This window comes from Chlamydomonas reinhardtii, chromosome 17, assembly GCF_000002595.2.
Source record: "Chlamydomonas reinhardtii strain CC-503 cw92 mt+ chromosome 17, whole genome shotgun sequence".
Classification (NCBI taxonomy): domain Eukaryota; kingdom Viridiplantae; phylum Chlorophyta; class Chlorophyceae; order Chlamydomonadales; family Chlamydomonadaceae; genus Chlamydomonas; species Chlamydomonas reinhardtii.
The window spans coordinates 6,310,866-6,334,146 of NC_057020.1; the positions used below are offsets into that span (position 1 = coordinate 6,310,866).

The following is a 23,281-nucleotide window of genomic DNA, read 5'->3' on the forward strand; positions in this document are numbered from 1 at the left end:
ATAATAATAATAATAATAATAATAATAATAATAATAATAATAATAATAATAATAATAATAATAATAATAATAATAATAATAATAATAATAATAATAATAATAATAATAATAATAATAATAATAATAATAATAATAATAATAATAATAATAATAATAATAATAATCCCAACGCTGGCCCATAGGGCCTAGCATGTATTAACGGGGCAACGCCTTCGCTCATCATCTCTCAACCCAGTTCGAGAGAAGGCGGGAAGTCACCACGACCACCTTATCATTTTCCGGTCCTGCCCACCGGTGGGAGCGGGGTGGATTAAGCCCCTGGTGTCCTATCCATGTTCAGCTCGGATGATCTACCCTCACCGCTTTCGGTACCTGAGATCGGGGGATCAGGTAATGCCGACTGTCGGGCAACATCTCAACTGAAACTCTGGATCGATCCAGAGTCCGGCCCCTTTGCCGGCACTTCACGACCGCTCTCTTATCTGACGTTAGCCATGGATGACAAGGACACGACTGAAGAGCCGTGCGGTCCCTGCGGAGCGCCTGTGCGTGATTTGAATACGCACGGAGGTTTCCCCTGTACCGAATTTGGGGAGGATCGAACCCAGGTCTGAACCGACGTTACACACCAACTTATCGCTAAGCAACCTCTGCCGTGGTCGATAAGTTCTTACGGGAAAGTGAAGCCCTTTTTACGGGAAAGTTCAGCACCTGAACGGGAAAGTCTTGGGAGCTGCTGACACACTTAGGATCCACACTGTACACCACGCAAGACTGCGTTATCCTTTCACAACACCGGCCACGCACCTGCTCCTCGTTATCTATCCTCGTTGACAAGTCCATACGCTCATGCAACACTAGTACTACACCACCAAACCTCGTATGATGTCTGCCTTATATGTATGCGTGCAAACTCTAACATGCAACAATGACTAGCCCCATCACTTGCGTGTCTGCTGGGTACGATGCATCCGACAACCTTGATGCCCACCTCCACCACAGCCGCCACATCTCCCTACGACCAAACTCCGTCCTTGGCACCATCATGCCCGCCTCCACCTCTAGTGCTGGACCAGCTGCTGCCCATGCCGGATCCTTAGTTGCGCCTCCACTGCCCGCTTTTTTTTGGCTGTGTTGCCTGGTTGCGCCTGCATGCATGCGGCCACACATATATGTTACAGCTAGCCACTCCGCTGCCACAAACAGCAGAGACGACACCTTGCAGCCAAAGTCAGGGAGGCAGCGTGTAAGAGACAAAAGCCCTGTGCACGCAGGGTTGCCAGGGAACCACCTTACGGGCACCTCAACATTTTGTTTTTGAGGAACCATCCTTACAGGATTGAACGGAAGCAGACGCGCTGCCCCCCAACTGCTGGGCACGAGGACCCGACGCAGCCTGGCCCCAGAGACCAGAACCCCGACAGGGCAAGAAGAAAAGAGAAGAGAAGAAAGCTTTTTTTTTAGGAATCATCCTTACAAGGTTGAACAGGGGCAGACGCGCTGCCCCCCTGCTGCCTGAAAACAGCCTGGTCCCCGAGACCAGAACCCTGACAGGGCAAGAAGAGAAGAAAAGAGAAGAAAACAGAAAGCAAACACCTCGAAAACCGCCACCAACCACCCCCAACCATCCCACCCCACCCCACCCCGACCCGGCAGACAGAGCAGGAGGCTGGCCCCCCCGCCCCCCGGGAGGGGTTGCACAAAAACACCGCCAGACCTAACCCAAGCATCAACCTACACCACAGCCTAACCGCAAGAACCACCACCACCGCGCACCAGAAAAGAAAACACCAGCGCTACGCACTCGCCCCGCCCAAACCCACCCCACCCCCACAAGTCGGTTGCTTAAGCAACACCCCAGGAGAACCGGCAGAGGAGACACAAGCAGAAAACTAAACGGGCCAGATGTGGCGCTGACTAAGCGGGCTCCAGCCCGCTGCAAGACGCGCTGTGCAGGAAGGCCCACAGCCGCCCAGACACTGCGACGCCAGCCAGAGCTAAAACACATGGGCGCCAGATAAGCTGATGACGATAATACGCCACGCCAGCGCCTGGAAAGAAACGCCGCCCAAAAGGAAACCTAGGGGGCCTGCACAGGTGATGCAAGCGTCAGCCGCAAGTTCAACTTCGGTGACCCACCCTGAACCTCCTCCACTTCACAAAGCGCGCCACCCGCCGTCCAGATGGCAACAAAGTGCTCCAGCTTAGCCGCCTTGAGCTGTGTGGTGAGAAGCTGTGTGGGCAGAGCCGACAGGGTTTCAGGGGTTAGCGTGGCGGCAGTGAAACGCAGCTGCATCACCCTCCGCAGCTCGCTGACCACGTCCCGAACCACATGCTCCGACGTCTGCTTAGCAGGCTCGCGGGACCAGTACGCACACCAGACGGCGCTCAAGAAGGTGGCCCGCAAAGTGCTCCACAGCAGCGCGCCCGCCCCCCGCGGGCCTGAGGCCCACACACCCATGTTGTCACCCAGCATGAAGGCCGCGTCCGTCACTGGCGGCGCCGCTGCCTGGGGCGCAACGCAGGCCCACAGCTGCTGCAGCCACGTCCTCGCCTGTGCATAAGCTGGACACTCCAGAAAGATGTGCGTCAGGCTGGCCCACGCCCGCGGGCCAGGTGGCTCGCAGGCGGGGTGAGGACAGTGCGCCCCCAACCCCCCGCACCCCGTGGTCACCCGTGGACGAATTCCCTTGCCCGCCCGGTACAGCCCGCAAGGCAGGTAAGCATGTTGCAGCCGGTACACCAGCACCTTTGCCCCCTGACTGGCGTGGCTGTCCCACAGCCTCCGCCACGTACCCCGCAGAATGGACGCATCCGGGGGCGGCATGTGAGGGTCGCCCTCCACCGCCGCCGCTCCTTTTTTTTGAGGAATTATCCTTACAAGGCTGCTGCCGCCGCCGCCGTGGCAGGCCCCGTGCTAGGTCCCGCCCCGCCCGCCGCCTTTTTTTTTTCAAGTCATCCTTTTTTTTGAAGTCATCCTTACAAGGTTGCGGTGGTAGACGCACTACCACCCTACTGCCAAGGCAGCCTGGATCATATCACAGAACCTCGATAGGGCCAGAAATCAGAGAAGAGAAGAGAAGTTTTTGCTCCACCACACACCTACTGGAAACCTCAACAGCCAGGTGACACCACACACCTACTGGAGTTCTCAACAGCTAGGTGACACCACACACCTACTGGAGTTCTCAACAGCTAGGTTTGGTTTGGTTAACACCACTCTCGTTAGAGGGTTTAAGGTCCTGGGTTCGATTCCCGGGGAAACCCCTGGATTTCCGGGCATTGAAACGCCAGTCTGAATGAAGTTTGGACTTTGGTTGACTTAGTCGGATTTCCTCTCTGACTGTACGCCTTTGTCGGCAAGTAGTTCGGGTGAATGGATGAGGCGGTGTGGCTAGTAGGCAGTCCCTATCTGGTGATGATCCCCTTGGATCGGTTTCTGCCAGGTTCTTTGAGATCCAGCTTGGCTGGTCACATTGTAACAATAACTTTAGGTGACAACTACAGCCACTGCCATGACCACACAGATCATCTAGAGCTCTCCAGTTGACAAGCCCAGAGCTCCACTTGAATCTAGGATCTTGAACTTGAAAGCTCTCCAGTTGCAGGCCCAGAGCTCCAGCCTTGTACCCCAGAGACTCCCTGCACCACAGGGGGGGTCTACACACCACCAAGGTGTGGATGGGTTTTGGTAAACCAGGGCCCTTCCTGGTGGGGTGACCGGGATTCGAACCCAGGATCTCTCGAAGCCTTAACGAAATCGGCTTGAGTGTCTTAACCATTTAGACAACCCCCCCAATCCCTCCTGCAACCGCGCGGAACGCCGCGGCCCCTCACCCGACTGCTGGGACGGGGACGCATATGACTGCAGTTCTCTCGCCGGCGTGTTCTGCTGCCCGGCTGCCGCTGAGGTGCGGTGGAGCCAGGGGTCCAGAGCCACCGGGTTATTGTGGAAGTGCTGCACCGCCGTGGTGGTCAGCTGCGCCGCTGCACGCTGCCACTCCGCCTCCCGCTCCGCCAGCCACGACTGTGCCGCCGGCTGGGTCCCCGAACCCCCCGCCTGCTGTGCTGACGCCGGGCACGGCATGGCTGCGGGGCGGGCCGGAGCCAGAGGAACCTTGTAAGGATGATTCCTCAAAAAAAAAGAGGGGCGGCCGGGTTGGCCGCGGTGATGGCCCACCGCACGTCCCGCACCGTGTAGTCCGCCAAGCTGACACCCGCAATCCGGCAGTGCTCCGGGTGCACCACCACCCCAGCCTCCGGCGCCAGGAAGTACGGCGCCCGAGGCCACGCCCCCGCCCGTTCCCCTGGTGATGCTGCATTGTACGCCGCCCGCTCTTCAAAGGTCCACAGGTGCCGCGGCTTGCGGTGCTGCAGCACACAGGCAGGCTGCCACGCCCCATCTACCGCCGGGGGCAGCACGCCAGGCCCAGGCTCCAAGAGCCGACCCGTGTAATGGACGTAGGACACAGCCCCCGCAGCGTTAGCCACCCACAGCTGGTCCAGGCTAACCCGCCACTGTGGCGGCGCCGCTGGCGGCTGGGTGGCTGGCTGCAGCGGATGCTTTTCCACGCCCGCGCTCCACACGTGGCCGACCGCGGCCGCCAGCCGGGCAGGCAGCCCCGCTGGTGCCGGCGCGTCGCTGTACACCCACGCCCACGTGGTGGCGGAGTCCGGGCGCACATGGGTAAGCAGCGCCCGGGTGAGCGTCTTCCAGGGTTGCCGGCCTGACATGCGCCACAGCCGAACTTGCACAATGCCGCTCCCGGGCGGAGAGATAATGTACCGGATACGGTCCTAGAGTGTAGGGACCCCGTATGGCCACCAATGTCCCGATGCCCGGCCGCGTACCAGGATGATCAAGTCTGGACGCTGACGCGGGAACAACCAATGATGAGAGATTCAGCCACGGAGGCTGGCTGCTGCTGCAGGCGCGAGGCAGGCTGACGAAGTCTAACGTAGTGGGATGCTAACGTTTGGGAAGCGAAGGAACGGACAAGGCTAATGCTCGCGATGGGTTGGTTGACACAGTTTGATACACAGTCTGCTAGCTTGCGCTGTTGGCAACACAACCAGCGAGTCAGGGACTCGCTGGCCCGGCATACCCCCGCTGGGCCTGCAGCGGCTCCCATGCAGGACCGGGTTTGACACGCTGAGTCACACGCACTGAGTCACCCGACAGGCACCGGCAACAACCTACCGCTCAGCACAGCACACACAGCAGAGCCATCCCCGAAGGGGGGGGGGGTATGCAGCAGCGGCAAACCACAGACACGACATCACACGACAGCTGACATACGCCACAGCCAAACTTGCACAACGCCGCTCCCGGGCGGAGAGATCCCCCCCACGACTGAAGACAGGGGAGTCAGCGAGACTGGCAAAGTCGGAAGCACATACAGACGCACGGGACAGCAAACGCATGACATCAGAATGATATGCGAGTGAGTTCGTGCCACACGACAAACGAGAACAGACACCTAGCTAGTCACACGTCACTGGGTTAGTCAATTCTCATTGCTGGCTTCGAGATCACCGGATCGCTAACTAGCTTAGCGATTTGACTCGTCCTTACGGCAGAAGGGATCCGGGTACAAATCCGGATAAAAGCCCAATTATGCAAAAGGCGAAAGATTGGTGCGAAACCGATTGGTGATCCCACGAATGAAAAAGGTCGTGGTGCAGAAGTCCGAATTAGAGGCGTCCAAGGTGCGGTCCAAGGTCCAAGATCCAAGGTCGAAGCAGGAGCGCCATGGCTCTGGCATGTTGCAACTAACTGGCAGTGCTCCGCAGCTTTAGTGCGGCGTTCCCTAGCGACATAGGGTGATGGCTAGGATAGGGCGGCTCGGATGTGCTAGGATGATGGTGGCTAGGATGCGGTGGTGCAGACCGTAGAGTCTGCTTGGCAGTGCTGGGGTTGCACTCACAAGCGATTCTCCGATAATCTCACGCTAGGAGCTCAGGCCCAGTGTAATCTTTCTTTCTTTCTTGCTGGCTTCGAGTCCAAGCCAGCTCCAAGCAGATGTCCGTGGGTGCGCGCTGTTGGGATGCCAGCGCGGCACACGCCGTTGAGATGCCGGCGTGCGTGAGGTCCTGCCGTTGGGATGCCGGCAGGGTTGGTGCATCAGCGGTGAGGCCCGGCAGGCTCGCGGCATGGCATTTGTGGCGCGTCTGTGGGCTGCCCTGTCTCTGACTCTCGTTGGCCGTGTGCACATTGCGAAGCAGGTGCTGGCGGCGAAGCTGGCCTACCACTTCAGCTTCCTCAACCCGTCGCCTGCGCAGCTGAAGGAACTCACCGACCTGGTGGACCACTTTGCTGCGCGCTCCATGCACGCTGAGGACGCCAGCCTGGTGTCGCACGGGAACCCGCTCCTGCTGCCAAAGCGGGATAAGCGGGAAACGGCCTGTCTGCCGTACAAGGACGGGGGTGTCAACCACGTCGACCTGCCTGCGTTCCTGTCTGCCCTGCAAGCTAAGACCTTCGCCCTCCTTGCCCAGCCAGGCCGGCAACCCTGGAAGATGCTCACCCGGGCGCTGCTTACTCATGTGCGCCCGGACTCCGCCACCACGTGGGCGTGGGTGTACAGCGACGCGCCGGCGCCAGCGGGGCTGCCTGCCCGGCTGGCGGCCGCGGTCGGCCACGTGCGGAGCGCGGGCGTGGAACAGCATCCACCGCCCTACTGTTCCAGCCCCCATTAAACCATCGGTAAATCACCGGTTACCTGGCGGTTGTCCCCGTGAGAACGACGGCTTTGTCACCTCGGTTACCATCGGTCTAATTGGACTAGAGACGGCAGACCGACGGTCTATAGACCGCTTCACTGGTTACCGTCGGTTAACAGAAGGCATGGTAACCAGCGGCTGACTGACCAGTTACCGTTCAGTGACCGGCGGTAACCGATCGAGCAAGTGCTGCCGCCCAGGCCTGCCCAGCAGCCGCCCAGGCCCGCCCAGCTGCCGCCCAGGCCTGTCCAGCTGCCGCCCCAGCCCCTGGCGCCCGGCTGCCGCCCCAGCACCTGGCGCCCGGCTGCCGCCCCAGCACCTGGCGCCCGGCTGCCGCCCCAGCCCCCGGCTGCTGCCCCAGCCCCCGGCTGCTGCGCCAGTCCCGCAGTCACGCTACAACCCCCGCCCCGTCCATGAGAGAGGCACAGTAGGCATCCAACAGCTATTACAAGACCGCAATCATGCCCCGCCTTGCCCTGCACAAGACCAGAGGGATAAAGTCCCTTGCAGCTGGGAAGTCCACACTCAGCCAACCTCCAAGCTGATTCACACAAGTGACTAGGCATGGTCTGGCCTCCACAATCCATAGCAGCCACTTGAGCACTAAGCAGCACCGTCATCGACACCATGCGCCAACATCGCAGCATATGTCCTAGCTCGCTCCACCATCCATCCCTGCGGCAGCAATGCGGTGCAATATGTGAGACGGGATTGAAGGGATGGGCCCATCCCTTGCCTCAAAGCTGCCCTCCCTGTCCCCGGGACCATGCCACTGCCTTGCAAACTTACTGCTTGACTGCAGTCCTCGCGCCACCTGCGGGCTTGACACCATCCAGCCGAGGGAAAGGGCGCGAGCACGGTGGGCCGTAACCTGATTGCGATGCCATAGCAAGTGTAGCCAGCTCCATGCCCTGCGGGCTTGACACCATCCAGCCGAGGGAAAGGGCGCGAGCACGGCGGGCCTTAACCTGATTGCGATGCCATAGCAAGTGTAGCCAGCTCCATGCCCTGCGGGCTTGACACCATCCAGCCGAGGGAAAGGGCGCGAGCACGGTGGGCCATAACCTGATTGCGATGCCATAGCAAGTGTAGCCAGCTCCATGCCCTGCGGGCTTGACACCATCCAGCCGAGGGAAAGGGCGCGAGCACGGTGGGCCGTAACCTGATTGCGATGCCATAGCAACTGTAGCCAGCTCCATGCCCTGCAGGCTTGACACCATCCAGCCACGGGAAATTGCGCGAGCACGGCGGGCCTTAACCTGATTGCGATGCCATAGCAACTGTAGCCAGCTCCATGCCCTGCGGGCTTGACACCATCCAGCCGCGGGAAAGGGCGCGAGCACGGCAGGCATTGAGACTGACCGTGCACCATCAGCTCGCAGCCCAACCTGCAACCTTGACACCAGCCGCAAAAACGGGCCCGCGCATGGCGGACCTGGAGCTAATGTACGCCATTGCGCCTGGCTCAGCGACCTGCGGGCGTCAAGCGGCGCGAATGTTGACTTGTGGACCCACACATTCTGTCTACAAAACAAACTCCCGGCATTGTCTCAGTGCAATGCACATGTTACCCGAGCCAGCAATCACATGGTACTACGCCGGGCCCATTTGCAGAGTGGAAACGCCCCGGTCAACGCGCGGTTGCCTTTGTTGACCGGCGAGTTTGTTATGCCAGCTCGTTATCATGAGCCAGCTTCATTACTCCCTTCATGTTTTGCATTGTTTTGATACTGTCGCTGCATATAGTTGACAAGGCATCCACCGCTCAAGCACAGTCGTCCCAGAATAAGAGCGACGCAAATAATGGTTCATTAGTCAAATAGCTTGCTTTAGTTTATGTATGATAGAGGCATATGCATGAACGCAGACTGCAGAGAAATGAAGTGAACTCCTGAAATGCCCCATGCTGCCGACGTTGCATGGCAAGCCAGGGCCCCGGGCAACGTTGTGTTTTGTACTGGGAAAGATATCAGCTTCTAACTTAGTGTACTAGGAAGGATGTAAGATGGAGACAACGGCCTCAACCCGGTGATGTAAAGTACTCTGCACTCCTGGACGGCTTTGGGTGTTGGGGTTGATTGATTTATATAGGCATTAGTCAATATGCACTTTGTGGCCAAGTTCAAACACACAACTCGACGAGTTGACGAACATGGGTTTGCGTCCCCCGGCCGGGGGACGCGCGACCACTTTCCCTAAGACACCCGAAAAGCCCGAACTTCTGCGACAAGTACTCTGAGTGCATAACAGACTATTGATATCAACCGCTAAAGCCATGCACCAGTGACAGCAGTGACCGGGGGGGTTCATTGCTGCCTCGGTCGACACAGCCAGCTGCTCAGCTGCATTCCTATGCTCAGAAAGCATACACTACATGCAACTACATTACTAAAGTAAGTTTACAGCTCAGGAAGCGCGGCGGTCTCAGCTCGGCCGTCAGCGACTACCTGAGGGTTACTGGGGGCAAGACTGGGGGCTCCAGGGGCGCGGCAGGTGCGAGGCCGCCCCAAGGATCCCACATGCCTCGCCCCAGACTTCTCGCCCCTATGTTCCCAACGTGGTCTGCTAGCCTAACACCCCCAGCCATGGCCAAAGGCACGGCCGCGGCCAGAGCTGCACACGTCTACGCTGGGGGCAGGCCCTGGCCAGGCTGGGTGGGCCTGGGTGGCAGCTGGGCGGGCCTGGGCGGCAGCTGGGCGGGCCTGGGCGGCAGCTGGGCGGCCCTGGGCGGCAGCTGGGCGGCAGCTGGGCGGGCCTGGGCGGCATCTGGGTGGGGGCTGAGCGAGCCTGGGCAGAGCCTGGACAAGGGCCTGGACAAGGGCTACAAGGGCTGGGGAGGAGCCAAATACCAATGGGTTACTGGGAAGTGACCATTTTACCAACGTTAACCGATGTTTTACCGTGCGGCCAACCCCTACCAATCGTAACCGATGCTGACCGACGCTGACCATCGGTTTATCAGGGTGACCGCCCGGTTACCGCCCCCATACCGATCAGTTTAATAGGGGCTGGAACGGTAGGGCCGCAGCCAGCCACTCAGCCGCCAGCGGCGCCGCCACAGTGGCGGGTTAGCCTGGACCAGCTGTGGGTGGCTAACGCTGCGGGGGCTGTGTCCTACGTCCACTACGTGGGCAACGTGTTGACATAGTTGACCACGTGGGGGACGTGCAGATGCAGGAGGCGGCGGGTTTGGGTGACGCAGCGGCTGCCGCGGGTGGTCGATGACGCCGTGCAGCAGGGCAGCACCGCCTCACCACCCCTGTGGGTCATCCAGATGCAGCCACTGACGTCCTTTCTGCGGCGGCAGGTGGAGCAAGGGGCACTGCGCACGCCCCTGTTACCCAGCGGCGAGCAGGCGCCGCCTGCGGCCCACCATGCTGACGACACGACCCTCACGGCGCGCGACCCGGCGGTGGACGGGCCGGTCCTGATGGCGGCAGTACAGCTGTTCTGCCGCGCGTCCAACGCCCGTGTCCATCCGGACAAGAGCAAGGCCATGGGCCTTGGCAGGTTTGCGCACCTGACGGGCCCTTGCCCACACACGGGGGTGCCGTTTACCACTGGCGCCGTGACGCACCTGGGTGTGCCTCTGTCGTGGGACTCTGTTGCGGCTGCAGCTGACCTGTACACCCGGCGGGCTCGCGGCATGGCGTTTGTGGCGCGTCTGTGGGCTGCCCTTGTTTTTTTTTTGAGGAATCATCCTTACAAGCCCTGTCTCTGACTCTCGTTGGCCGTGTGCACATTGCAAAGCAGGTGCTGGCGGCGAAGCTGGCCTACCACTTCAGCTTCCTCAACCCGTCGCCTGCGCAGCTGAAGGAACTCACCGACCTGGTGGACCACTTTGCTGCGCGCTCCATGCACGCTGAGGACGCCAGCCTGGTGTCGCACGGGAACCCGCTCCTGCTGCCAAAGCGGGAAACGGCCTGTCTGCCGTACAAGGATGGGGGTGTCAACCACGTCGACCTGCCTGCGTTCCTGTCTGCCCTGCAAGCTAAGACTTTCGCCCTCCTTGCCCAGCCAGGCCGGCAACCCTGGAAGATGCTCACCCGGGCGCTGCTTACTCATATGCGCCCGGACTCCGCCACCACGTGGGCGTGGGTGTACAGCGACGCGCCGGCGCCAGCGGGGCTGCCTGCCCGGCTGGCGGCCGCGGTCGGCCACGTGCGGAGCGCGGGCGTGGAACAGCATCCGCCGCAGCCAGCCACTCAGCCGCCAGCGGCGCCGCCACAGTGGCGGGTTAGCCTGGACCAGCTGTGGGTGGCTAACGCTGCGGGGGCTGTGTCCTACGTACACTACACAGGGCGGCTCTTGGAGCCTGGGCCGGGCGTGCTGCCCCCGGCGGTGGATGGGGCGTGGCAGCCTGCCTGTGTGCTGCAGCATCGCAAGCCGCGGCACCTGTGGACGTTTGAAGAGCGGGCGGCGTACGATGCAGCATCACCAGGGGAACGGGCGGGGGCGTGGCCTCGGGCGCCGTACTTTCTGGCGCCGGAGGCTGGGGTGGTGGTGCACCCGGAGCACTGCCGGATTGCGGGTGTCAGCTTGGCGGACTACACGGTGCGGGACGTGCGGCGGGCCATCACCGCGGCTAACCCGGCCGCACCACCGGCTCCGGCCCGCCCCGCAGCCATGCCGTGCCCGGCGCCAGCACAGCAGGCGGGGGGTTCGGGGACCCAGCCGGCGGCACAGTCGCGGCTGGCGGAGCGGGAGGCGGAGTGGCAGCGTGCAGCGGCGCAGCTGACCACCACGGCGGCGCAGCATTTCCACAATAACCCGGTGGCTCTGGACCCCTGGCTCCACCGCACCTCTGCGGCAGCCGGGCTGCAGAACACGCCGGCGAGAGAACTGCAGTCGTATGCGTCCCCGTCCCAGCAGTCGGGTGAGGGGCCGCGGCGGTCCGCGCGGCTGCAGGAGCAGGCGGCGGGCGGGGCGGGGCCTAGCACTGGGCCTGCTACGGCGGCGGCGGCAGCAGCGGCGGCGGTGGAGGGCAACCCTCGCATGCCGCCCCCGGATGCGTCCCTTCTGCGGGGTACGTGGCGGAGGCTGTCGGACAGCCACGCCAGTCGGGGGGCAAAGGTGCTGGTGTACCGGCTGCAACATGCTTACCTGCCTTGCGGGCTGTACAGGGCGGGCAAGGGTATTCGTCCACGGGTGACCACGGGGTGGGGGGGGTTGGGGGCGCACTGTCCTCACCCCGCCTGCGGGCCACCTGGCCCGCGGGCGTGGGCCAGCCTGACGCACATCTTCCTGGAGTGTCCAGCTTATGCGCAGGCGAGGACGTGGCTGCAGCAGCTGTGGGCCTGCGTTGCGCCCCAGGCAGCGGCGCCGCCAGTGACAGACGCGGGCTTCATGCTGGGGGACCGCATGGGTATGTGGGCCTCAGGCCCGCGGGGGGCGGGCGCGCTGCTGTGGAGCACTTTGCGGGTCACCTTCTTGTACGCCGTCTGGTGTGCGTACTGGTCCCGCGAGCCTGCTAAGCAGACGTCGGAGCATGTTGTTCGGGAGGTGATCAGCGAGCTGCGCAGGGTGATGCAGCTGCGTTTCACTGCCGCCACGCTAACCCCTGTAACCCTGTCGGCTCTGCCCACACAGCTTCTCACCGCACAGCTCAAGGCGGCTAAGCTGGAGCACTTTGCTGCCATCTGGTCGGCGGGTGGCGCGCTTTGTGAAGTGGAGGAGGTTCAGGGTGGGTCACCGAAGTTGAACTTGCGGCTGACGCTTGCTTCACCTGTGCAGGCCCCCTAGGTTTCCTTTTGGGCGGCGCTTCTTTCCAGGCGCTGGCGTGGCGTATTATCGTCATCAGCTGATCTGGCGCCCATGTGTTTTAGCTCTGGCTGGCGTCGCAGCGCCTGGGCGGCTGTGGGCCTTCCTGCACAGCGTGTCTTGCTGGAGCCCGCTTGGTCTGCACAGCGTGTCTTGCTGGAGCCCGCTTGGTCAGCGCCACATCTGGCCCGTTTAGTTTTCTGCTTGTGTCTCCTCTGCCGGTTCTCCTGGGGTGTTGCTTAAGCAACCGACTTGTGGGGGTGGGGTGGGTTTGGGCGGCGCGAGTGCGTAGCGCTGGTGTTTTCTTTATTTTCTGGTGCGCGGTGGGGGTGGTTCTTGTGGTTAGGCTGTGGTGTAGGTTGGTGCTTGGGTTAGGTCTGGCGGTATTTTTGTGCAACCCCTCCCGGGGGGCGGGGGGGCCAGCCTCCTGCTCTGTCTGCCGGGTCGGGGTGGGGTGGGGTGGGATGGATGGGGGTGTTTGGTGGCGGTTCTCGAGGTGTTTGCTTTCTGTTTTCTTCTCTTTTCTTCTCTTCTTGCCCTGTCAGGGTTCTGGTCTCGGGGACCAGGCTGCTTTCAGGCAGCAGGGGGGCAGCGCGTCTGCCCCTGTTCAACCTTGTAAGGATGATTCCTCAAAACAAAAAACTACACGGGGCGGCTCTTGGAGCCTGGGCCGGGCGTGCTGCCCCCGGCGGTGGATGGGGCGTGGCAGCCTGCCTGTGTGCTGCAGCATCGCAAGCCGCGGCACCTGTGGACGTTTGAAGAGTGGGCGGCGTACGATGCAGCATCACCAGGGGAACGGGCGGGGGCGTGGCCTCGGGCGCCGTACTTCCTGGCGCCGGAGGCTGGGGTGGTGGTGCACCCGGAGCACTGCCGGATTGCGGGTGTCAGCTTAGCGGACTACACGGTGCGGGACGTGCGGCGGGCCATCACCGCGGCCAACCCGGCCGCACCTCCGGCTCCGGCCCGCCCCGCAGCCATGCCGTGCCCGGCGCCAGCACAGCAGGCGGGGGGTTCGGGGACCCAGCCGGCGGCACAGTCGCGGCTGGCGGAGCGGGAGGCGGAGTGGCAGCGTGCAGCGGCGCAGCTGACCACCACGGCGGCGCAGCATTTCCACAATAACCCGGTGGCTCTGGACCCCTGGCTCCACCGCACCTCTGTAGCAGCCGGGCAGCAGAACACGCCGGCGAGAGAACTGCAGTCGTATGCGTCCCCGTCCCAGCAGTCGGGTGAGGGGCCGCGGCGGTCCGCGCGGCTGCAGGAGCAGGCGGCGGGCGGGGCGGGGCCTAGCACTGGGCCTGCCACGGCGGCGGCGGCAGCAGCGGCGGCGGTGGAGGGCGACCCTCGCATGCCGCCCCCGGATGCGTCCCTTCTGCGGGGTACGTGGCGGAGGCTGTGGGACAGCTTGTGTCTCCTCTGCCAGTTCTCCTGGGGTGTTGCTCAAGCAACCGACTTGTGGGGGTGGGGTGGGTTTGGGCGGCGCGAGTGATGGTAGCACTGGTACTTTCCTTTTCTGGCGCGCGGTGGTGGTGGTTCTTGCGGTTAGGCTGTGGTGTAGGTTGGTGCTTGGGTTAGGTCTGGCGGTGTTTTTGTGCAACCCCTCCCGGGGGGCGGGGGGGCCAGCCTCCTGCTCTGTCTGCCGGGTCGGGGTGGGGTGGGGTGGGATGGATGGGGGTGGTTGGTGGCGGTTTCGAGGTGTTTATTTTCTGTTTTCTTCTCTTTTCTTCTCTTCTTGCCCTGTCAGGGTTCTGGTCTCGGGGACCAGGCTGCTTTCAGGCAGCAGGGGGGCAGCGCGTCTGCCCCTGTTCAACCTTGTAAGGATGATTCCTCAAAAAAAAAACTACACGGGGCGGCTCTTGGAGCCTGGGCCGGGCGTGCTGCCCCCGGCGGTGGATGGGGCGTGGCAGCCTGCCTGTGTGCTGCAGCATCGCAAGCCGCGGCACCTGTGGACGTTTGAAGAGTGGGCGGCGTACGATGCAGCATCACCAGGGGAACGGGCGGGGGCGTGGCCTCGGGCGCCGTACTTCCTGGCGCCGGAGGCTGGGGTGGTGGTGCACCCGGAGCACTGCCGGATTGCGGGTGTCAGCTTAGCGGACTACACGGTGCGGGACGTGCGGCGGGCCATCACCGCGGCCAACCCGGCCGCACCTCCGGCTCCGGCCCGCCCCGCAGCCATGCCGTGCCCGGCGCCAGCACAGCAGGCGGGGGGTTCGGGGACCCAGCCGGCGGCACAGTCGCGGCTGGCGGAGCGGGAGGCGGAGTGGCAGCGTGCAGCGGCGCAGCTGACCACCACGGCGGCGCAGCATTTCCACAATAACCCGGTGGCTCTGGACCCCTGGCTCCACCGCACCTCTGTGGCAGCCGGGCTGCAGAACACGCCGGCGAGAGAACTGCAGTCGTATGCGTCCCCGTCCCAGCAGTCGAGTGAGGGGCCGCGGCGGTCCGCGCGGCTGCAGGAGCAGGCGGCGGGCGGGGCGGGGCCTAGCACTGGGCCTGCCACGGCGGCGGCGGCAGCAGCGGCGGCGGTGGAGGGCGACCCTCGCATGCCGCCCCCGGATGCGTCCCTTCTGCGGGGTACGTGGCGGAGGCTGTGGGACAGCTTGTGTCTCCTCTGCCAGTTCTCCTGGGGTGTTGCTCAAGCAACCAACTTGTGGGGGTGGGGTGGGTTTGGGCGGCGCGAGTGATGGTAGCACTGGTGCTTTCCTTTTCTGGCGCGCGGTGGTGGTGGTTCTTGCGGTTAGGCTGTGGTGTAGGTTGGTGCTTGGGTTAGGTCTGGCGGTGTTTTTGTGCAACCCCTCCCGGGGGGCGGGGGGGCCAGCCTCCTGCTCTGTCTGCCGGGTCGGGGTGGGGTGGGGTGGGATGGATGGGGGTGGTTGGTGGCGGTTTCGAGGTGTTTATTTTCTGTTTTCTTCTCTTTTCTTCTCTTCTTGCCCTGTCAGGGTTCTGGTCTCGGGGACCAGGCTGCTTTCAGGCAGCAGGGGGGCAGCGCGTCTGCCCCTGTTCAACTTTGTAAGGATGATTCCTCAAACAAAAAGCCACGCCAGTCGGGGGGCAAAGGTGCTGGTGTACCGGCTGCAACATGCTTACCTGCCTTGCGGGCTGTACAGGGCGGGCAAGGGTATTCGTCCACGGGTGACCACGGGGTGGGGGGGGTTGGGGGCGCACTGTCCTCACCCCGCCTGCGGGCCACCTGGCCCGCGGGCGTGGGCCAGCCTGACGCACATCTTCCTGGAGTGTCCAGCTTATGCGCAGGCGAGGACGTGGCTGCAGCAGCTGTGGGCCTGCGTTGCGCCCCAGGCAGCGGCGCCGCCAGTGACAGACGCGGGCTTCATGCTGGGGGACCGCATGGGTATGTGGGCCTCAGGCCCGCGGGGGGCGGGCGCGCTGCTGTGGAGCACTTTGCGGGTCACCTTCTTGTACGCCGTCTGGTGTGCGTACTGGTCCCGCGAGCCTGCTAAGCAGACGTCGGAGCATGTTGTTCGGGAGGTGATCAGCGAGCTGCGCAGGGTGATGCAGCTGCGTTTCACTGCCGCCACGCTAACCCCTGTAACCCTGTCGGCTCTGCCCACACAGCTTCTCACCGCACAGCTCAAGGCGGCTAAGCTGGAGCACTTTGCTGCCATCTGGTCGGCGGGTGGCGCGCTTTGTGAAGTGGAGGAGGTTCAGGGTGGGTCACCGAAGTTGAACTTGCGGCTGACGCTTGCTTCACCTGTGCAGGCCCCGTAGGTTTCCTTTTGGGCGGCGCTTCTTTCCAGGCGCTGGCGTGGCGTATTATCGTCATCAGCTGATCTGGCGCCCATGTGTTTTAGCTCTGGCTGGCGTCGCAGCGCCTGGGCGGCTGTGGGCCTTCCTGCACAGCGTGTCTTGCTGGAGCCCGCTTGGTCTGCACAGCGTGTCTTGCTGGAGCCCGCTTGGTCAGCGCCACATCTGGCCCGTTTAGTTTTCTGCTTGTGTCTCCTCTGCCGGTTCTCCTGGGGTGTTGCTTAAGCAACCGACTTGTGGGGGTGGGGTGGGTTTGGGCGGCGCGAGTGCGTAGCGCTGGTGTTTTCTTTATTTTCTGGTGCGCGGTGGGGGTGGTTCTTGTGGTTAGGCTGTGGTGTAGGTTGGTGCTTGGGTTAGGTCTGGCGGTATTTTTGTGCAACCCCTCCCGGGGGGCGGGGGGGCCAGCCTCCTGCTCTGTCTGCCGGGTCGGGGTGGGGTGGGGTGGGATGGATGGGGGTGTTTGGTGGCGGTTCTCGAGGTGTTTGCTTTCTGTTTTCTTCTCTTTTCTTCTCTTCTTGCCCTGTCAGGGTTCTGGTCTCGGGGACCAGGCTGCTTTCAGGCAGCAGGGGGGCAGCGCGTCTGCCCCTGTTCAACCTTGTAAGGATGATTCCTCAAAAAAAAAACTACACGGGGCGGCTCTTGGAGCCTGGGCCGGGCGTGCTGCCCCCGGCGGTGGATGGGGCGTGGCAGCCTGCCTGTGTGCTGCAGCATCGCAAGCCGCGGCACCTGTGGACGTTTGAAGAGTGGGCGGCGTACGATGCAGCATCACCAGGGGAACGGGCGGGGGCGTGGCCTCGGGCGCCGTACTTCCTGGCGCCGGAGGCTGGGGTGGTGGTGCACCCGGAGCACTGCCGGATTGCGGGTGTCAGCTTAGCGGACTACACGGTGCGGGACGTGCGGCGGGCCATCACCGCGGCCAACCCGGCCGCACCTCCGGCTCCGGCCCGCCCCGCAGCCATGCCGTGCCCGGCGCCAGCACAGCAGGCGGGGGGTTCGGGGACCCAGCCGGCGGCACAGTCGCGGCTGGCGGAGCGGGAGGCGGAGTGGCAGCGTGCAGCGGCGCAGCTGACCACCACGGCGGCGCAGCACTTCCACAATAACCCGGTGGCTCTGGACCCCTGGCTCCACCGCACCTCTGTGGCAGCCGGGCTGCAGAACACGCCGGCGAGAGAACTGCAGTCGTATGCGTCCCCGTCCCAGCAGTCGGGTGAGGGGCCGCGGCGGTCCGCGCGGCTGCAGGAGCAGGCGGCGGGCGGGGCGGGGCCTAGCACTGGGCCTGCCACGGCGGCGGCGGCAGCAGCGGCGGCGGTGGAGGGCGACCCTCGCATGCCGCCCCCGGATGCGTCCCTTCTGCGGGGTACGTGGCGGAGGCTGTGGGACAGCTTGTGTCTCCTCTGCCAGTTCTCCTGGGGTGTTGCTCAAGCAACCGACTTGTGGGGGTGGGGTGGGTTTGGGCGGCGCGAGTGATGGTAGCACTGGTGCTTTCCTTTTCTGGCGCGCGGTGGTGGTGGTTCTTGCGGTTAGGCTGTGGTGTAGGTTGGTGCTTGGGTTAGGTCTGGCGGTGTTTTTGTGCAACCCCTCCCGGGGGGCGGGGGGGCCAGCCTCCTGCTCTGTCTGCCGGGTCGGGGTGGGGTGGGGTGGGATGGATGGAGGTGGTTGGTGGCGGTTTCGAGGCGTTTATTTTCTGTTTTCTTCTCTTTTCTTCTCTTCTTGCCCTGTCAGGGTTCTGGTCTCGGGGACCAGGCTGCTTTCAGGCAGCAGGGGGGCAGCGCGTCTGCCCCTGTTCAACTTTGTAAGGATGATTCCTCAAAAAAAAGCCACGCCAGTCGGGGGGCAAAGGTGCTGGTGTACCGGCTGCAACATGCTTACCTGCCTTGCGGGCTGTACCGGGCGGGCAAGGGAATTCGTCCACGGGTGACCACGGGGTGCGGGGGGTTGGGGGCGCACTGTCCTCACCCCGCCTGCGGGCCACCTGGCCCGCGGGCGTGGGCCAGCCTGACGCACATCTTCCTGGAGTGTCCAGCTTATGCGCAGGCGAGGACGTGGCTGCAGCAGCTGTGGGCCTGCGTTGCGCCCCAGGCAGCGGCGCCGCCAGTGACGGACGCGGGCTTCATGCTGGGGGACCGCATGGGTATGTGGGCCTCAGGCCCGCGGGGGGCGGGCGCGCTGCTGTGGAGCACTTTGCGGGCCACCTTCTTGTACGCCGTCTGGTGTGCGTACTGGTCCCGCGAGCCTGCTAAGCAGACGTCGGAGCATGTTGTTCGGGAGGTGATCAGCGAGCTGCGCAGGGTGATGCAGCTGCGTTTCACTGCCGCCACGCTAACCCCTGTAACCCTGTCGGCTCTGCCCACACAGCTTCTCACCGCACAGCTCAAGGCGGCTAAGCTGGAGCACTTTGCTGCCATCTGGTCGGCGGGTGGCGTGCTTTGTGAAGTGGAGGAGGTTCAGGGTGGGTCACCGAAGTTGAACTTGCGGCTGACGCTTGCATCACCTGTGCAGGCCTCCTAGGTTTCCTTTTGGGCGGCGGTTTGTTCCAGGCACTGGCGTGGCGTTTATCGTCATCAGCTTATCTGGCGCCCATGTGTTTTGGCTCTGGCTGGCGTCGCAGCACCTGGGCGGCTGTGGGACTTCCTGCACAGCGCGTCTTGCAGCGGGCTGGAGCCCGCTTGGTCAGCGCCACATCTGGCCCGTTTAGTTTTCTGCTTGTGTCTCCTCTGCCGGTTCTCCTGGGGTGTTGCTTAAGCAACCGACTTGTGGGGGTGGGGTGGGTTTGGGCGGGGCGAGTGCGTAGCGCTGGTGTTTCTTTTTCTGGCACGCGGTGGTGGTGGTTCTTGCGGTTAGGCTGTGGTGTAGGTTGGTGCTTGGGCTAGGTCTGGCGGTATTTTTGTGCAACCCCTCCCGGGGGGCGGGGGGGCCAGCCTCCTGCTCTGTCTGCCGGGTCGGGGTGGGGTGGGGTGGGATGGATGGGGGTGGTTGGTGGCGGTTTTCGAGGTGTTTGTTTTCTGTTTTTCTTCTCTTTTCTTCTCTTCTTGCCCTGTCAGGGTTCTGGTCTCGGGGACCAGGCTGCTTTCAGGCAGCAGGGGGGCAGCGCGTCTGCCCCTGTTCAACCTTGTAAGGATGATTCCTCAAACAAAAAAGGCTGAACACGGCGCTTGGCCGTGGGCTCGCCGCCCTGGGCAGGGGCTGATGCAGGTGACGATGGCACTGTTTGCCGTTGCAGGCGTTTTGCATCGGCCAGGGTGATGGCCTCGGCAGAGCCTCCCGGCCACTCCACCATGAAGTAGAAGGGGCGTGATAAGGGCCCACGGAAGCGCAGAGTGCCGTTCTGCAGCTGCCGCGGTGTTCCGGCTGGGCCAGGAACTGCCCGTACAACTGACACGCCGTCGAGGGTAGCTGCTTCCGCGTCGCGGCGTCGCGTGTCAGCATTGGGGAACAGCACTGGGCCCGCCGAGGGCCGCTGCGGCGCAGGGCCAGTGGGCGGAGCCTTGCCCAGCTCCACACAGCCCGGGCACATCCAGGCGCCAGGAGGCACCTTGCTGAGCGGCGGCGTGAGGCAGCGGAGGTGCCAGCCGGTGCCGCAGCCGTCACACAGCAACATGCGGGAGGGCTGCTGCGGGCTGCGGCACACTTCGCACTCCAGGTCGTTGCTGGTGCGTAGCAGCCGGGCGTCCTGAATTGGGTCCAGGTTGGGCAGGTGGCACGGCACCAACTGCTCCACTCGCGCACGGAGGCATGCGGTGTCGCGGCCGACTAGCGCGGCCACGCCCATGTCGCCCACATGCTCCACACGCAGCACCTGGTCGCGTACCGGCATCTCCAATGTGTTGTCGGGATTTGCGTTGCACAGGTACACGTAGTCACCGGGCACAAACTCCAGTGCCCGCGCGCGGTAGCCGCCGCTGTGGGTGAGAGCGTAGCGCTGGGTGTCGCGGTGCTGTGCGATGAGCAGGTTGCCGGCTGCGGCGGGCGCGTGCCTCCGCAGCTGAACAGGCCGCACCATGCCGCCGGTGTTGGCCATGTCGCACAGCTTGCAGCGCTGCACAACGCCCTGCACCGTCGCCCGCTGGCCGGCCCACCAGTAGCCCAGCTGGCACAGCGCCAAGGTGCGGCGCTCGCCGAGGTGTCCGATCTCGTGCGTTTGCTGGACGATGGCGTCACGGGCCTCCGGCGGCGGGCAGACGCGTGTGTTGCCGTCGGGCATGAGGCGGATGAGCTGCTCTCCGGTCCAGCGGTAGCTGGCGGTGCGGCGCTGCACACGCTGCCGTTCCTCGCGGCTGAGGCTGTCAGGCTGGGCGCCCAGGCGCAGCAGGTCCATGACGGGGGCGTCGTTCCAGACATCTGCGGTGTCCGGGGTTGACGGGCCCAGGGCTGCGGAGGCGATGGTGGTGCTGGCGGCGACCGGGGCCGCCAACGCCGGCAGTGCGGCATCAGCCCAGTCCGCTTGCTCCACAGCTTCCGCTACTGCGGCGTAGACATGCAGCTGCGCACCCATGCGCGCCCCGAGGAGACGCTGGTTTTTTTTTTTTGAGGAATCATCCTTACAAGGTTGAACAGGGGCAGACGCGCTGCCCCCCTGCTGCCTGAAAGCAGCCTGGTCCCCGAGACCAGAACCCTGAAAGGGCAAGAAGAGAAGAACAGAGAAGAAAACAGAAAGCAAACACCTCGAAAACCGCCAGCAACCACCAAACCCACTCCACCCCACCCCGACCCGGCAGACAGAGCAGGAGGCTGGCCCCCCCGCCCCCCGGGAGGGGTTGCACAAAAACACCGCCAGACCTAACCCAAGCACCAACCTACACCACAGCCTAACCGCAAGAACCACCACCACCGTGCGCCAGAAAAGAAAACACCAGAGCTACGCACTCGCCCCGCCCAAACCCACCCCACCTCCACAAGTCGGTTGCTTAAGCAACACCCCAGGAGAACCGGCAGAGGAGACACAAGCAGAAAACTAAACGGGCCAGATGTGGCGCTGACTAAGCGGGCTCCAGCCCGCTGCAAGACGCGCTGTGCAGGAAGGCCCACAGCCGCCCAGGCGCTGTGACGCCAGCCAGAGCTAAAACACATGGGCGCCAGATACAATGACTACAAGAAGCGGAAGGGCACCAGCAGCTAAGGCATCCGCCGGTTGCAGCGCAGCGGAGCGGCAGGAGAGCGCGGGCGCAGGCGGAGCGGCGAGGCGGAGGTGGAGGTGGAGTCGTCCAGGGCCGTGCGTGGCTCGCCACGGTGCCCGAAGGTTGCCGTGCCCGCGTGCACAGGGCCTCTGCCCTTGATCATATGAAGAATGGCCAGGCTCAATTGCGGGCAGCAATTGTTGGTGGCTCCCCTAATTCGATTGTGCCTTCTGCACCAAAAATCCTCGCGCGCCGTGCCATCTGCACGGAGGTTTATTGTTCGGCTGTGTTTAGTTGCATTCGGCAACTGGTGGTGGACATTCAATATCGCACTCGTGCCCCACGCATGGCATCTCTACGTTGGCGCTTCGGCCTCGGTGACCTTATGACTCGCACGATTCGCTCTCATTAAGATCGGTTGGCCGTTGGATATTCGGGGCTTGGCACTTGGCTTAAAACCGGCGCGTTCGGCGCTTCGGTACGGTCGTACGGGCGCGCGCGGTGACGCGGGGCGCAACTACCTGTAGCCTTCGCGGCGTGCTCTTCTCGTCTCTCTCGCTCCTCGTCCCCTCTGGGCTGGGACCTTCTATGCAGCCAGTTCTAGGCAGCCAGAACAGCCAGCGGCGGGGAGGGGGTTGCCAGCAATTCACAGCTCGTGCCCTGCCTTGCTTCGCTTCGCTCAGTCGCGCCTCGTACGGCTCCTCTCGCCCCACTCTCCAGCTCTCGAACCTCGCGCTCGCATCCCTACTCCGTCTAACAGGTCTGTAAACATGTCGCTCAGTCAGTGGTGGGAGCAGCTAGAGGAGGAGGCGCTGCAAGAGGAGGCACAGGACGTTCAGGCTCGCTACGCCGGCCAATTCGCCTCTCAGCGCACAGCAGGCCCCCCACTCGGCCCCTCTGGCCCGGCCAAGCGCCAGGCGGCCGCCGCGGCCGGCGGCCGCGTGGCTCCCGTGTCAGCACCCCCTCGCGGCCCTGGCCCCATCCTGCATCGCAAACAGCCCTCTCGGCCACAACCCGACCCCCAAGGTGCGGAGGTCGTGGGTTTCTGGGAGGATAACCCGGGAGAAGTGGTCGGGGTAGCCTCGCCAGCGCCACAGGCGCCTCAGCAGCAGCCGCCCCCCGGGCAGCCGCAGCCGGCGGCCGCGCCCCCTCGCATGCGGGGCCGCCTTCGCGCTCGGGCACCGGTGTGGAAGGCTTGGATCGTCAACTCGCTCGTCCTGTCCTGGGTCCTACAAGGCTTTCCCCTTATCTGGGAGCACAACCCTCCGCCACCTTTCTCGGCTGGCAACCACGCCTCGGCCGAGAAGCACGCGGCCTTCGTGGACTCGTCCATCGCCGACATGCTCGCCTCCAACACCATTCGGAAGTGGGTCGGCACGCCTCACATGGTCTGCCCCCTCGGTGTGGTGGAGCAAGGCGAAAAATTGCGGCTCATTTGGGACGGGCGCGCCGTGAACGATTACCTCCATGTTCCATCCTTCCGCTACGAGGACCTTCGCGCGGTGCCCAACTGGCTGCGAAAAGACGACTACGTCTTCACGTTGGACCTCAAGAGCGGCGATCACCTCGACATTCGGCCCGACTGCTGGAAGTACCTCGGTTTTTGCTGGCGCGGGCAATTCTACGTCTTCACGCAACTGCCGTTCGGGCTCGCCAGCGCCTGCTGGGCGTTCACCAAGCTCATGCGCCTGCACCCCTTGCCTCCTTGTCTGCGTATGCTTGCGTCCCTTGCCGCCCCTGCGGAGGATTCGTTTGCGTTGGCTGCGTGTGGCTTCCTGGTGTCGCACGGCATGCACCGCACGCGCCCATGCCGACCGCAGTGCGACCGGGATGAGCCATGCAGCGATCGCGCTGTCGTTACTTCCTCGGCCGCCCGCCGCCCTTGCTCATTTATTTAACCGCATCCATCACGTCCCCGTATTTAA

General features: G+C 63.5%; 3 protein-coding genes across 3 annotated transcripts; 2 read left to right on the forward strand and 1 right to left on the reverse strand.

Annotated features, from left to right (window-relative positions):
- Positions 1 to 609: 609 nt before the first annotated feature.
- On the reverse strand, positions 610 to 4,959 carry CHLRE_17g742866v5 (uncharacterized protein). The gene is made up of 4 exons (XM_043072681.1): positions 4,195 to 4,959; positions 3,881 to 4,117; positions 2,140 to 2,233; positions 610 to 1,997 (listed from the first exon to the last, which is right to left on the reverse strand). The coding sequence occupies exons 1-4, from the start codon at positions 4,732 to 4,734 to the stop codon at positions 1,918 to 1,920; spliced, it is 951 nt and encodes a 316-aa protein (XP_042915140.1). The 5' UTR covers positions 4,735 to 4,959; the 3' UTR covers positions 610 to 1,917.
- A 16,170-nt stretch (positions 4,960 to 21,129) lies between these two features.
- Positions 21,130 to 21,896, forward strand: CHLRE_17g742932v5 (uncharacterized protein). The gene has a single exon (XM_043072682.1). The coding sequence runs from the start codon at positions 21,324 to 21,326 to the stop codon at positions 21,513 to 21,515; it is 192 nt and encodes a 63-aa protein (XP_042915141.1). The 5' UTR covers positions 21,130 to 21,323; the 3' UTR covers positions 21,516 to 21,896.
- A 163-nt stretch (positions 21,897 to 22,059) lies between these two features.
- Positions 22,060 to 23,281, forward strand: CHLRE_17g742998v5 (uncharacterized protein). Its single transcript, XM_043072683.1, has one exon. It carries the CDS (start codon positions 22,127 to 22,129, stop codon positions 23,252 to 23,254), a length of 1,128 nt encoding a protein of 375 aa, XP_042915142.1. The 5' UTR covers positions 22,060 to 22,126; the 3' UTR covers positions 23,255 to 23,281.